Genomic DNA, 14,874 nt, shown 5'->3' with positions numbered 1-14,874 from the left:
TAAAAGAGGGGAAGCCTATATGATAATGCACACAAACCCCATATTGGAAAATTTGGAAGCAAGGCAGCTCATGTTAGATATTTTCAATTTGTTTCCACTAAATAGGAAGCAAGGTTGTCTAGAGAGGGAGGGAGGTACAGAATAAAACTGAAGAGAGTTTATAAGCAGCTTAAATGTTTTCTCTAATTCTGCCCTTTCTATGAGTAGGAAACAAATGATCTATTTCAATTATAACAGATAATATGAATATTGATTGAGCCTCTGTTGTCTGCCAGGTACCATGCTAAGAGCTCATTTCAAACTTAAAACATATCTAAGGAGCAAGTGATATTAATACTATTTTCCACATATTAAGGAGTAATACATGAGACAGAAGATAGAAAATTGCTCGTGGTTACCCAGGTGATATGGGGTAAACCCAGGATGAAATACCAGATCTGCCTAGCTGTGCGCCCTTACGGATCATGCTTTCTGAGGTTTTACTTTCACATTTCATTAAAGTAGTGAAATGTTGGTTCAAGAATATACTTGGATTATTGAGATAGAAAAGTATATGGATACAATGGAATATAACTTCAATAAAATTAACATTTTAAACAGAAGGAGAGAAGATGCTTTGTTTGGTAGATGCTACTTTTCCATTTGAAAAAAAAAATTTAGTGAATTTGATCCCATATTTTGAAAAATATCAAAATAGAAACCAGGATACTGGTTGTCGAAGGCAGAATAAAGATTGAGAGTCACAAGGAAACTTTTGAAGTGATAAGAGTGTTCTACAATTTGGGATATTGGTTACATAGGATTTTTTTTTTTGTTCAAAATTCATCAAATTGTACATTTAATTTTTTTAAAAGATTTTTTTATTTGGGGCTGGTGCTGTGGTGCAGCAGGTTAACGCCCTAGCCTGAAGCACCAGCATCCCATATGGGCGTCAGTTTGAGACCTGGCTGCTCCACTTCCGATCCAGCTCTCTGCTATGACCCAAATCCTTGGGCCGCTGCACCCACGGGGGAAACCCGAAGGAGGCTTCTGGCTCCTGGCTTCGGATGGGTGCAGCTGCGGCAGTTGTGGCCAGTTGGGGAGTGAACCAGCGGATGGAAGACCTCTCTGTCTGTCTGTCTCTCCTCTCTGTGTAACTCTTGATTCTCAAATAAATAAATAAATCTTTTTAAAAAAGATTTATTTATTTAAAAGTCAGAGTTACACAGAGGGAGAGAGAGAGATGTCTTCCATCCGCTGGTTCGCTTCCTCGTGCCAAACCAAAGCCAGGAGCTTCTTCCGAGTCTCCCACATGGAAGCAGGTGCCTAAGGACTTGAGCTGTCTTCTACTGCTGTCCCAGGCCATAACAAAGAGCTGAATTGGAAGTGGAGCAGCCGGGACTTGAACTGGCACCCATATGGGATGCTGGCACTGCAAATGAATGGCTTTACCTGCTACACCACAACGCTGGCCCCATACATTTAATTTTTTAAAAGACTTATATATTTATTTGAAAGGAAGAGTAATAGAAAGGAAGAGACACACAGAGAGCCTCCATCTGTTGATTCACTCTCCAGGTGTTCTCAGCAGCCAGGGCTGGGCCAGCCCAAACCAGGAGTCTGGAACTCCATCTCTTGGGCCATCTTCTGCTGCTGCTTTCCCAGGAACATTAGCAGGGAGCTAGATTGGAAATGGAGCAGCCAGGACCCAAACCAGTGCTCATATGGGATGTTGGTGTCACAAGCGGCTTAACCTGCTGTGCCACAATGCTGGCCCAAATTGTGTATTTAAAATTTATACATTACACTGTGTAAGTTTTCTCAGTTTTAACAAGGTTAACAAGGGAAATCTACATGTAGATCTCTAAGACATTGTTATATGGAAAAAGAGTATGAGGCATAGAATATGCTATCATTTATATAAGAAAAAATGAATAATTACCACTGAACAAAATTATTTCTGTGGATCCATACTCACATATGTAAATATAGCAACTACCCCACTCCACCAGCACTCCTAGTGTCAGTCTTATATGCTGTTAAGTTTCTAAGATGCAAAGACAGACTTTTTTATATTTTAACATCTTCAGCATGAATGTCATTTTCTCACTGGTATGTTCTCCAGTGAGGAAAGAGCCATTTAATCTCTTTGAGCCTTATTTCCTTTTGGTTGAGTAAATGGACTGATGACTGAAGATCTTCCAAGATTCAGTGAATCCTGTTCATTCATACAGATGTTACATGAAATATGTCACTCAACCTAAAATAGGTATGTGGAAAGTAAGATGTTTTGCTTTTATGTTTTGAAACAGGTGACAACCAAAGCCAAGCAACTGAAGGATTCAGTTACCTCCTCCCCAGGTGAGTTAGTAGCCACTTTATCCCATTAATTTAAAGTGGTTACTTCAAAATAAATCTCTTTTTAAGTAACTTCTTTAAATACTGTGCTGTGGTAGTTTGGTGCAGTGGACTCTAGCCATCATTATCTCTTAAAAAGTGCTGAATTACAAGTATCCAATCTAGCTCTGCATTACAGTTGGTACTAACAAGGTGCATTTAAGAGGCTTGGATTTAGCCTCGGAGGTCAGACACCACATCCCACATTGCATTGACTGTGGGCCCTGGCTCCTGACTCCAGCTTCCTGCTATTGCAGACCCTGGGAAGCAGCAAAGATGGCTCAAGTAATTGGGTTTCTGCCACCTATGTGGGAGACCTTCAGCTCTGCAACATCAGGGGAGTCAACCAGTGGGTGACAAAGCTCACTTTCATGCTTTCATGGGTACCTTTCAGAGACTTTGAAACCGAAAGGTTTAGAGAAAAACTGACTTAATAGGGTAACACACAAGGTAGAAATGAGCTGCTGCTGCTGCAGATAAGAGTCATCACCAAATTCAAGTTTTTGGCACTTTTTTGTGAGAGCTGTGATAGTAAACATGAAAAGAATATTTGTTATTAGAAACTCAGGAAAATACAGATAAATAAAGGATGAAAATAAAAATCACATGTAATCTACTCACTGTTACTTTGAGAGATATGTTTCATACTTTTTGGATACATAAATATGTGCATAATTTTATAACAATGATACTGTACCATAATACTGTTTTACATTTTTTCACTCCATGTACTCATGTAAAAATATGTCTGTCATTTTAATGGTGTGAAAGTAGCCCATAATATAGATTCCCCATGGTTTAACAAGTTTTATTACTGAACATTTTGATTCTTTCCCTTTTTTTATTTTTTCATTTTATTGTCATGAAGTATTGGTCTCCAAAGTGAAATTCACAGGATGGTCCTTTGGAATATAAGAAGACTATATTAGAATCTACTGATTTGTATTGTTATCTTAAAATGGAAAAGAATTAAGCCTTTTCATATTTAATATACAGACTTATGTCCATGTTTCACTGTGTCCATTATCAGAGGGTACATGTGACATATGGCACCCAGGTGTCCTTAGGGAAGAGTGAGAATTCCACAATGCTGAAAGTTAGAGTGTCCTTATCACTCATGCTTTCACTTTCAATAATGCAACAAAATACCCAGGTGAGGGAATTTATAGATAACTCTAGACTCAAGTGATACACAAGCACAGAAATATTTACAGTCACACAGACACTTCCTGTTATATTTTGACAAAGTAAATACTTTAAAAAATTACTGAATTTCCCTGCAATGCACATGGGTGACCCAGATTGAGTTCCAGGCTCCTGGCTTCATCAAAACCCAGCCCCAGCTATTGTGGGCATTTTAGGAGTGAACCAACAGAGGAAGATATCTGTCTTTGTCTCTCTGCCTTACAAATAAATGAAATACAAACAATGAATAAACTGAAATTACAAACAAATAAATGAAAATACATAAATAATTTTTTAAGTTGTTGAATTTGAAGATTGTCAGTTTCACCTTTTCACCCAAATAGCTCTAAATTTTCTGGCCAATATTAAAATAAATTGTTTCTACAAAATAAATACTTTTTAACAATAAATGTGGAATTAATTGCTTTGAACAATTTTTAAGCTGTAGAAAGAAAATAGGCACTTAAAAATATTTCTTCATTTGGCTATTACTCTGTGTGGCCAAAATGATGTGACTTACAAAAACTTGCATTTCAACAGATGAAATATTGAACATTGAATTTGAAACTTGCAAACAAAATGAATTCATTTGTTGAAAATATAGAAGTTTAACACCTTGCATTTTTGCAAAAACAACTGATAAATATCAAAGTACAGTACATATAGCCAGCAGTACATTACATTTTGATGTATTTGTCTTTGTGAGTTATGTTTTTCTACTATGATGGCCTTAAAACTCAGATGCCAAAGTAAACTAAATTTGTAGCTAGCCCTTCAGTTTTTCACTCCTTTTTTTTTTTTTTTTTAGTACTACCGAGAGGAGGAGGAAAGAGGGAAAGTGTGCGATTCCAAATGGTGGTTCACTCTCCAAATGGCTGCAGTGGGCCAGGCTGAGCCAGGAGCTTCATCTGAATCTCTTACATGGATGTCAGGGGCCCAAACTATTTTTCCTGGGCCACTAGCAGGGAGCTGGATTGGAAATGGAGCAGTGGGGACACAAACTGGCACCCACATGTTATGCCAGCATCTCAGATAGTGGCTTCACCTGCTACACCACCATGCCAGCCTCTCATTGTTTTTAATATTATTTTCCTAAGAATACTTCATGTCATTTAATATTTCTCTTTCTAAGTATTTATTTGAAAGGCAGCCAGGGAGAGAACTTTCATCTGCTCCCTAAATGCCTGCAACAGCCAGGGCTGGGCTAGGCCAAAGCCAGGAGCTCAGAAGTCAATCTGGGTCCCCCATATGGGTGGCAGGTTCTCAAGTACTTGAGCCATCACTGCAGCTTCCAAGGAGTGCATTGGCAGGGGCTAGAATCAGAAGCAGAGCTCTGATTCAAACTCAGGGATCCCAAAATGAAATGTAGTCATCCCAAGCAGCAGCTTAACTGCTGTGACAGACTCTCAACCCAGTTAATATTTTTAGATTATTGTTTTTCATCATATCTTTAAATTTATTTCCTCTTTCATATGTGTTTTATAATAAAATAATATACTGATAGTCTGATATGTGGATATAATTTACAAATAAATGTGCATATATTGAGTTATATATTATTTGTTGATGGGACACATAACCATTTATGGAGATCATGCTAATGACATGTGTACACTAATAAACACCTCAGTTCATGAATATACATAATAAATTCTGCACATGTGAAAAATTCTGGGCCAGCATTGTGGTACAGTGAGTTAAGCTGCCACCTGAGATGTTGGCATCCCATATTGGAGCGCCAGTTTGAGTTCAGGGCTGCTCCACTTCCGTTCCAGCTCCATGCTGATGCACCTAAGAAGGCAATGGGAGATGGCCCATTTGGGCCCCTGCCACTCACATGGGAGACCTGGATAGAGTTCCTAGCTCCTGCCTTTGGCCTCCTGGTACAACCCTGGATGTTGTGAACACTGGGGAACTGAACCAGTAGGAGAAGCTCTCTCTCTGTCTCTCTGCTTGTCTCTATGATTGCCTTATAAAAGGAAATACAATAAGAATTTATCTTTCAGTTTGGGTACATTCTTCTCAGGCCTGGCCAGCCACAGTTATTAAGTCATTTGTGAAGTAAACCAGTGAAAGGAAGATGGCTTTTGCTCTCCTTCCCTCCCTCTTTCTCCTTCTCTGTCTGCCTTTCAAGTTAATAAATAAAGTTTTTTAAAATCTTAGTTCCTCAGCGACATATCAAATGGTTAATAGAATCAGAGATTGTTTTATTGGGCAGCCCTGAGCCAGACCGGTTTCTGTTTCTACTACAAAATATGAATATATGTATTTTGAGTATCTTCCCCAGTGCTGGATGATGTCATACTTTCTGATCTTTACCAGTTTAATAATTGAAAGGTGATTTGGGGCATGCATTATGTCATGGCATATCTATCTTTCTCTGCCTCTCAAATAAATAAATCTTTTTTAAAAAAGATATACTGCTACTTTAAAAATGAAAAATAATGTATTTGTAGTACATATTAGTTATTTGTTTCTTCCTTTGTTAATCATGAACTTTTGTTCTCTGTCCTTTCGTGTTACTATAACCTACCATATTGATGGTATTAATGCTGTGTCAGCTGTTCTGTCCTATTAAAAGGATTTGTTGTTGTCGTTCCATCTACTCAAAAGGCATAGTGACAGAAACAGAAGATCTTTCAACAGTTGATCCATTCCTCAAATGCCCAAAAATCCATCCATCCAGTCTCCAACATGGGCAGAAGGGGCCCAAGAATTTAAGCCATCATCACTGTCCCAGGATGCACTGGCAGGAAGCTGGATTGTTAGTGGGGGAGCCAGGACTTGAAGCAGCACTCTGATATGGGATATGGGCATCTCAAGCGGTTGCTTAACCTGCATCACAACACTCACCCCTTATTTAAGGATCTAAACTGTTTAATAAAATTGTTTTCTATGTTTCAAAATTATTCTGCAAGCTTAATAGAGTTGTATATTTGCCTGCCAGATGCAACAGTTTGTCAGTTATGTTGATGAAATTGATGAGAACTCTGTGTTGTAAAGAATACCCTCCCTACATAGTAAACAGCAGGTTGTTCCTTCTCAAAGAGATCCTTCCATTCTTTGCTCACAACATGATTCTGTGTGTACTCCTTATTGAAAAGGCCAGAGACTTGGAATCAGACAGAACTGGTTCAAATCCTGCCTCTGCTGTTTCCTGAAATTTCTTTCCTCATCTGTAAAATCAGGGTAATGAGGGTCAGACATTTGGCACAGCAATTAAGACACCATTTGGGACACCTGAATCCTATGTGGGAGTGCCTGGGTTCAGGTCTCAGCCCTGCTCCCAATTCTAGCTTCCTGCTAACTCCCACCCTGGGAGGCAGCAGGTGATGATTCAAATGTGTAGGGTCCTGCCACCAGGTAGGAGACAAGGGTGGAGTTCCAGGCTCCTGATTTTAGCCTGGCCCAGCCCTGGCTGTTGCAGGCATTTGGAGAGTGGAGCAGTGAAAGGAAAATCAATCTTTCTCTGTCTATCTCTGTGTAGGTCTGCCTTTCAAATAAAATGAAAAGGAAAAAAAAAAGAGAAAACCCTTCGACAACAGTTAGGATCATGATAGCTATCTTTCTACAGTAGTAAAAATAGTTAACTATAAATGTGAAGTGCCTAGCACACTGCCTGATGTGTGGTGGGTAGCTGCTCTTATCGCCTGAATTCACCTTCCTCTGTGTGTGGCTGCTTCCTTAGGGATGGTTCGACTCTCTGAACTCAAATCCACAGTTCAGAATTCCAGGCCCATCAAGACAGCCACAGCCTTGCCAGATGACATCATCACCCAGCGAGACGCTGCCCAGGGGGCCCAGGAGGAGGACGAGCAGGAGGAGGACCCAGCTGAGCAGGAGGCAGAGGTGGAAGAAGCCCAGCCTCGGAAGCGGAAGCCAGCCCGACCGCTGGACAAGGCCACAAGGGCGGAGTCTGAGGAGAAGGTCCGAGGGAAGAGGCAGAGGGATTTTGATTTGTCGGAGCAGAATGAATCCAGCGATGAGGAGAGCCAGAAAAAAGACAGAAACGGTACAGCTGAGGAGCCGTGGACTCAGAATCAGCAGAAGCTGCTGGAGCTGGCGTTACAGCAGTACCCCAAGGGGTCCTCAGATCGCTGGGACAAAATCGCCAAGTGTGTCCCGTCTAAGAGTAAGGTGGGTGCAGGGGCCCGGGAAGGGCCTTTTCACAGGTGTGAGGATCCTGCAGCTGCTTCTGCCTGCTCGCTCTTCCACCCTGTTCTCTGTCTTCTGCTTACTGTTAAGGCAGTCTCCCATCAACCAGTCCTCTGCTAGGACATTTCTCCTGCAGCCTGTGAGTCCATGCCCTTGGGTGCCAGGTGTGTGTAGACAAAGTTGAGGTTCCAAGCTGAGTGGTTGCACAGGCCCGGAGAAAATTCAGTGCGCAGAGTAAACTACACCCACTCCAGCCTGCCTGCCTGAGAATCTGCAGTTTGCGAAGCAGGGGCTGGGCCTGCAGGCTCTCTACACAGCCAGGCGGGAGAAGGGTCTGGCTGTGTACCAAGCCTCCCCACAAGAGGCTGGGGAGCGCAGGTGGCATTGGCAGCTGCAGGACATTGCTCACAGGTCTCAGACGGAATTTTCCTTTGGGGTCAAGTGTGACATTGACGTCTGGGATTCAGCTTGGGCTCTACGACCAGGGCTGTTTACAATGGAAGTGTCTTTTGTTTATAGCTGAAAGAGTTCACAAAAACCCAGATGGGAGGAAAGCCGGGGTGGAGCCCCTGGAGAGCCAGGGCTTCTCTACAGTTCCACTACATAGAGCTTCACGGTGATCTCCTCAACTCGAGCCTTTCCCGACCCAAACTGTCTCGGGGCTTCTGTGCTTGTGGTGTGTGGCAGTGGGAGCACTGAGAAATCACAGCCACCAAGCTCTCTGCCTTCTGTCTGTCCTGCGGCAGCCTCTGGGCTGGCCGATGTTGATTTACATTTTTTTAACTGAAATTCTAGCTGGAAGATCTGGCTGTGGCCATGCACGTCCCCTAGGATACCTATCAACCCATTTTAAAATCATGAAGTTGGGAGTTCCTGAGGAGAAAAAGAAAATATTATTAGTTGATGTATTTGGAAAGCAAGATTCTCCCATCCTGTCCCGCTCACTTGCCAGGAGTTATTTTCCCTGAATTCCTCTAGCATCTGTCAGGACACAGGCATTTACATGTGTAATGAATTGACATTGGCTTAAAATGAAGGAGTTGGAACTGAGGATTCCTAAAGATAGAATGAATGCTCAGCACTCATTGCCACAGGGTTGGAAACCTTCCCGTGTTCAACCAGAAATGAGCAGGGTTTTGTTGGCTTGCAGGTGTGCCCCCTGAGCCCCGACTTCAGAAGCAGGTATGGAGGCTCTGCCACTGGCTCCAGTGCTCTGAGCCAGGCTGCAGTGGCTTCTGCCAGCTGCCGTGTAAGAATTATAGGCCTACAGGCAGAGCCTGTGCCTGAGCCTGCTGGGCCCAGAGCTCAGGACCCACGCCCTCCTTCCCAGTAAGTGCAAGGCCTGGCTTCATTCAGTGTCATGTACTTCGCAGTTAAGGGGCAGCATAGCTACAAAGGAAAGACTTTTTTTTTTTTTTAATTACTTTATTTGAAAGGCAGAGGCAGATAGAAAAAGATCTTCCATAAGCTGATACATTTCCCTAAAAGCCTGTAACTACTGGGGTTGGGCCAGGTCAAAGCCAGGAGCCTAGAACCATGTGAGTGGCAGGGACCCGTATTTGAATCATCACCTACTGCCTCCCAGGGTAATATGAGCAATAAACTGGAGTCAGAAGCAGAAGTGGGTTTTATCGGACACTGCAATATGAGATGCAGCTGCAGAGGTCCCGAGCGTGTCTCACCGGCTGCCCAAAGCTGGTATTTTTAGGCAGTCTTTGGGCACACAGAGAAGACTTTCAGAAGAGACTTTTATAACACTAAGCTCAAATTCTGGGAAGAGGACAGGCGTCATTCTCTGCCAGGGTTCCTGATAGTCACCTTCTCTGGGGCAGAAATCCCTTCATGCTTTAGCCAGCAAAGGCTGATGTTATCACGGACTAGAACCTTCTGAACAAAAACAGAATAGATTCTGGAAAGAACTTGGTGTTCATGTGAGAATAATGAGGTCCCTCCCCGCCATCCCGAGGGCTCCCTGCCGGCCAAGGTGACAGAAGAGGCCGCGGAGCTCTGTAGCTTGATGATGAGGTGTTCTGGGAAGAAAAGGAAGTGTTCCTCCGTTAAGTGCGTAGGCGGGGACTGATGAGGCCAGCCCAGGAGGTCTCTGCAGGCCCCAGTGTTGTGGCTGCTGCCTACAGGTGTTTTGGTTTCTCTAAAGTGGCATGTACAGTATTAACACGATAATTAGAGTTCGCAGGTTAAAAGTCAAAATCATCATAATGATGACATGCCTCACAAACCCGAGGATTAGCACCTTCACTTTGGGGCGGACTGCAGCAGGCCAGCCCAAGTGGCCCAGAAAATTCCAAGAGGTCCTGGGCAATGGGAAGGCATGTGGGGCCTCCTCTTTAGACTGGGCACAAGCCACCGAGCAGGCCCCAGCAGCTACCCGCAAGGCGGCCACAGCAACAGTGGAAGTAACTGTTCTCACCTCTCTTTTTTCCTTCCTACAGGAAGACTGTATCGCTAGGTACAAGTTGCTGGTTGAACTGGTCCAAAAGAAAAAACAAGCTAAAAGCTGAATATTCTGGAAGATGATGTTCATCTTCATTTTCCAAATGAGTATTTTTAAAATCTTATGCAGAAATATGCATTTTGTACCTCAGTGTTTTCTATACGTCATGTGCCTTAGTAAAATTAAATAAATAAGCAAACAAACAAGTGGTGTGCTATATTGTTTAAACAAATGCTGTGTTAAAGGGGTAAAAGGATTGGGGTATGTTGCAGATTATGGGATCTCTGGAAACTGCAAAGTGAACTTTCTTAGGGAACAAGCCAATCGTGTTTTCTAACTGTCAGGCAGATATGTTTGGCAGAGAATGTGTGGTGCACTAATGTGTAAGAACTCAATGTGGTTCTCTAAAGCCATGACCAAAAAACACACACTAGTTATTGTTGCATGGGGAAGGCAAGAACACCAGGCTAGGGGTGGCACTCTGGCACAGTGAGAGTGGCACAGTGCCTGGCCTGAAGCGCCGGCATCTCATATGGGCTCTGGTTCAGGTCCCAGATGCTCTACTTCTGATCTAGCTCTCTGCTATGGACTGGAAAAGCAGTGGAAGATGACCCAGGCCCTTGGTTCCCTGCATCCACGTGGGAGACCCGGAAGAAGCTCCTGGCTCCTGGCTTTGGATTGGCTCAGCTCTGGCTGTTGCAGTCATTTGGGGAGTGGACCAGCGGACGGAGGACTTCTCTCTCGCTCTCGCTCTTGCTCTACCTCTGTAACTCTGCCTTTCAAATAAATAAAATAAATCTTTACCAAAACAAAAAAACACCAGGCTAGTATGAAGCTGGCTGGCTGGGAACAGCATGAGCTTATCTGAATGAGGTGTGTGTGTCTAGGGGGAAATCTAAATAAACAAGAACCTATATTAGGGAGCTTGCTAAAAACATATCCCCAGGTGGCAGAATTTCCAACGAAGGTTTAGGAACTGATAAATTGGGTTGTCTTTTTTAACACCTAAGTTAAAAATCACTGTTTTGTACTGTGAATGTCTGTTAAAGCCTCTCATGCTATTTGTTTGAACTGTCCTCATCAACTGAGACTTTTTTCAGATTTTTTTCTTTGAAAGGCAGAGTTAGAGAGAGAGAGATAGAGAAATAGACATATCTTCCATCTGGTGATTCACCCTCCAAATGGCCGCAAGGACCAGGGCTGGGCCAGGACAGAGCCAGGAGCTTCTTCCGGGTCTCACAGGTGGGTGCAGGGGCCCAAGGACTAGGGCCATCTTCCACTGCTTCCCCAGGCACATTAGCAGGATTCTAGATCAGAAGTGAAACAGCTGAGACTCGAACTGGCACACATACGGGATGCCAGTGTCACAGGTCATGGATTTACCTGCTATACCACAACACCAGCCCCCAAGACTTCTTTTTTAAAGCTTCTGTCATTTGCTCAAGGCTTGGAAATAGTTGGATGAATGCTACACGCCTAAATTTGTGAACATTAAGATAACTAGGACACATATAAGGGGATTTATTTGATGAAATATGTTAGTATCACTTAATTTTTTAAAAATTTGTTTTTGTTTATTTGAAAGGCAGAGATGGCAGAGATTGAGGGTTGGAAGAGTGGGGAGAGAGATCTCACATCTGCTGGTTTATTCTCCAAATGGCTGCAACAGCCAAAGCTGGGCCAAGCTAAAAAGACAGGAGCCAGGAACTCCATCAGGGTCTTTCACGTGGGTGGCAGAGGCCCAAGTACTTGGGCCATCATCTGCTTCCCAGTAGGAATCAGGAGTGGAGCTGGGTCTGGAACCCAGGCTCTCTGATATGGGAATGCCGGCATCCCAAAAAGCATCTTCATGACTGCCAGACGCCCCTCTCTTTGAGACATCATTTATCTCCAAGGATTGAAATGAGGATTTTGTTTCCTGGAACAAAGTGTGGGTGGAGAAGTATTCACACCCCTGCATAAAGCAGGACTTGCAGCCGGGGAGCCCAAGCCCGGCCTAATGTCAGCACACGGCTCCTGCGTGGACTTTGTGGGGTACGTCCAGCTTAGACAAGCTCCCTAATTCCAAAAGAGCAGTTGAACCATGAAAAAAAAGCAGCTAACAGCTGAGGGGTTGTGTGGTTTTCACTGACCTGCCCAAGTCACGGGGCAGCAGCCATGGGCAGCCTCAGCGCCAAGGAGAAGGGGAAGCAGCTCCTGCCTGGCAAGGAGCCACACTGACACCAACATGGCTGCCAGCGTCGGGTCCCAAGGTCCCAGGAATGCTGATAATCAGCCAGAGCAGGGCCAGTCCAGGGGGTGGCCCAGGACAGAAAGCGCCTTCCGCAGCAGCTGGTGGGAACTGCAGGGCCTTACTGCGCATCCCCTGCTGGCCATGGCTTGCCTCCCACCTCTACCTTCACCTGAGGTTGCTTCAGAGAATAAGACTGGTACACGGAGAGAACAAAGGAGACAACTGCTGTCCCGGCTGCAGTGAGAGCCCTCGGTCCAGCCTCAGGCCCGTCCGTCAGGCAGCATGGACATCCTGTGAGCATCCTCTTTTGATGGAAGGTACCTTGACTGGCACTTGTGTCAGACCTCCCCACCCCCTCCCCGCACAATCCCCCATTGCATAGTTTCTGGGTTTTGGGGCCAAAGGTGCTTTGAGATAAAATTGAGGATGAAATCCTTTAACTTGCCTACTATCCCCATCTTTTCTAGACTCCCTGGGAGAAGGCGGCTCCAGCATGGTTTTCTCCTGATGCTTGTCTCTGCCTTCCAGGCCAGAGCCCAGCCTGTGTGGCTTTTCTGCTGGGGACTCTGGGAGCTGACGAGCTTGGCTGACGTAGAACCAGGGGCCAGAACTCCCGGAGCACAGCCACGGCCAGAGGCAGGTGAGAACAGCCACACTGGGTCATGGTCAAGAAAACGAGTATGCCTCCAAAAGGAACGGAGTGAACACACTGCCTGGGACCGAGGGCTAGAGGTCTCCCAGGCGGCCCTCACTGCGGCCTCTGCCAGCTCCCTATTTGCCAGTCCCAAGAAAACGCCCTGCCATGTCCTGCCCAGGATCCGCCCACCCCGCCGCCACCTGCCCCACTGCCCTTTCACCTGCTTTTCTGTTCCTGCTGCCTTTCTCATGAGAATCAGCTTCTCTTTCCTCCCCCTTTCTCCACCTCCCTTCCCTTTTTCAGAGGGGAGGGAAGAAGCTGGCCGTGGGCACCGCCGTGCCACCCTTGTTGGTCTGTGTTAGATGAGGCGTGACTGAATGTGAGCAGGAACCGTCATGGCCCACTGTGTTCAGCACAGACCCGGAGCCATAGCAGGGCCAGCCCACAACCCCGTGAGATCTTGCGTGGACGTGGGACTCATTGAGGGGTGCAACGTTATGCATATTCTCAGTCCTGGGCATAACGTCAGGCTTTGGAGCAGGAACCCGAGGGTTGCAAACAGTAAAAGCCACTCTTAGGAAGGGCGCTTTGTGTGCGGCACCATCTGTCTCCCGCCTCGGCTCGAGAGCCTCGCTGATGTCTGGTTCCTTTGCAGGTGGCCTTGTGCATGGCCACATCTGTGTGCACCTGTGGCATCAGACCTGGCTGGAGGTGGTAGACACTGGCTGCCCCGGTGTCCGCCAAGCTATGTGACATCAGGTGTGTTGTTTTCCTTCTTTGTCTCAATTCCTCACCTGGAGAAACAGCATGGCAACTGGTGCATAGGCTGCTTGGATGAAACCATGAGATCTTGTTGGTGTAATGCGATCCATTTGAGAGGTTACTTTTTTTTTCCATTTTATTTGAAAAAGCATCGGGGGGGGGGGGGAGCGAGTGAGAAATCTTTCATCCACTGGTTCACTCCCTAAATGGCCACAACAGACAGGGCTGGGACAAGCTGAAGCCAGGAGCCTGGAATTCCACCTGTGTCTCCCATGTGGGTGGCAGGATCCCAGGTACTTGGGCCATCCTCCAGCACTTTCCTCGGTGCATTAACAGGGTGCTGGATTGGAAGCAGAGGAGCTGGGACTCGAACTAGCCCTGTGATGTGGGATGTTGGTATCACAAGTGGTAGCTTAACCCTCTGTGCCACACCAGCCCCAAAGTTTCCTTCTGACAGCCCGGGCTCCACTCCCCATCATTTCTATGTGGCTGTCCCTGCTTTTGGAAGAGCAGATGGACCAGAATCAGGGTTCTCAGGGTAAGGGACTGGGGGGTGGACTGGCACAGGCTGGGGTCGGGGAACAGTGTCTGGGAATCCTGCTAATACAAAATATTCTCAGGTCTCAGACCTTTAGTGCTTTGAAGAAAGGGTCTAAGTATGTCCCTCAACGCATCCCCCTAAAGCCCAGCAGCCTGTGCTGTGCTTTTTTTTTTTTTTTTTTTTAAGATTTATTTATTTGAAAAAGTTACACAGAGAGAGAAGGAGAGGCAGAGAGAGAGAGACAGAAGGAGAGGCGGGGGGTGGGGGTGGGGGGGCTTCCATCCGTTGGTTCACTCTCCAATTGGCCGCAACAGCCAGAGCTGCACTGATCTGGAGCCAGGAGTCTCTTTCAGGTCTCCCACACGGGTGCAGGGATTCAAGGACTTGGGCCATCCTGTGTACTGCTTTCCCAGGCCATAGCAGAAAGCTGGACCAGAAGTGGAGCAGCCAGGACTCGACCCAGCACCCATATAGGATGCTGGCACTGCAGGCAGCGGCTTTACCCGCTACGCCACAGAGCCGGTCCCTGTGCT

General features: G+C 45.5%; 1 protein-coding gene across 1 annotated transcript in view; it reads left to right on the top strand.

The window, feature by feature from the left end:
• The window catches only part of DNAJC1 (DnaJ heat shock protein family (Hsp40) member C1), a 174,988-nt gene extending 164,591 nt beyond the window's left edge, over positions 1-10,397 (top strand). The window contains exons 10-12 of the mRNA XM_062210570.1: positions 2,292-2,340; positions 7,250-7,698; positions 10,167-10,397. Of these exons, the coding sequence (XP_062066554.1) occupies positions 2,292-2,340; positions 7,250-7,698; positions 10,167-10,235 (567 nt within the window). The 3' untranslated portion in view covers positions 10,236-10,397. The remainder of the gene's footprint in view (positions 1-2,291; positions 2,341-7,249; positions 7,699-10,166) is intronic.
• The last annotated feature ends 4,477 nt before the right edge of the window (positions 10,398-14,874 follow it).

This window comes from Lepus europaeus, chromosome 14, assembly GCF_033115175.1.
Source record: "Lepus europaeus isolate LE1 chromosome 14, mLepTim1.pri, whole genome shotgun sequence".
Taxonomy (NCBI): Eukaryota; Metazoa; Chordata; class Mammalia; order Lagomorpha; family Leporidae; genus Lepus; species Lepus europaeus.
The sequence above is the reverse complement of the archived record's forward strand: the minus strand, read 5'-3'. Positions and strand labels throughout refer to the sequence as shown.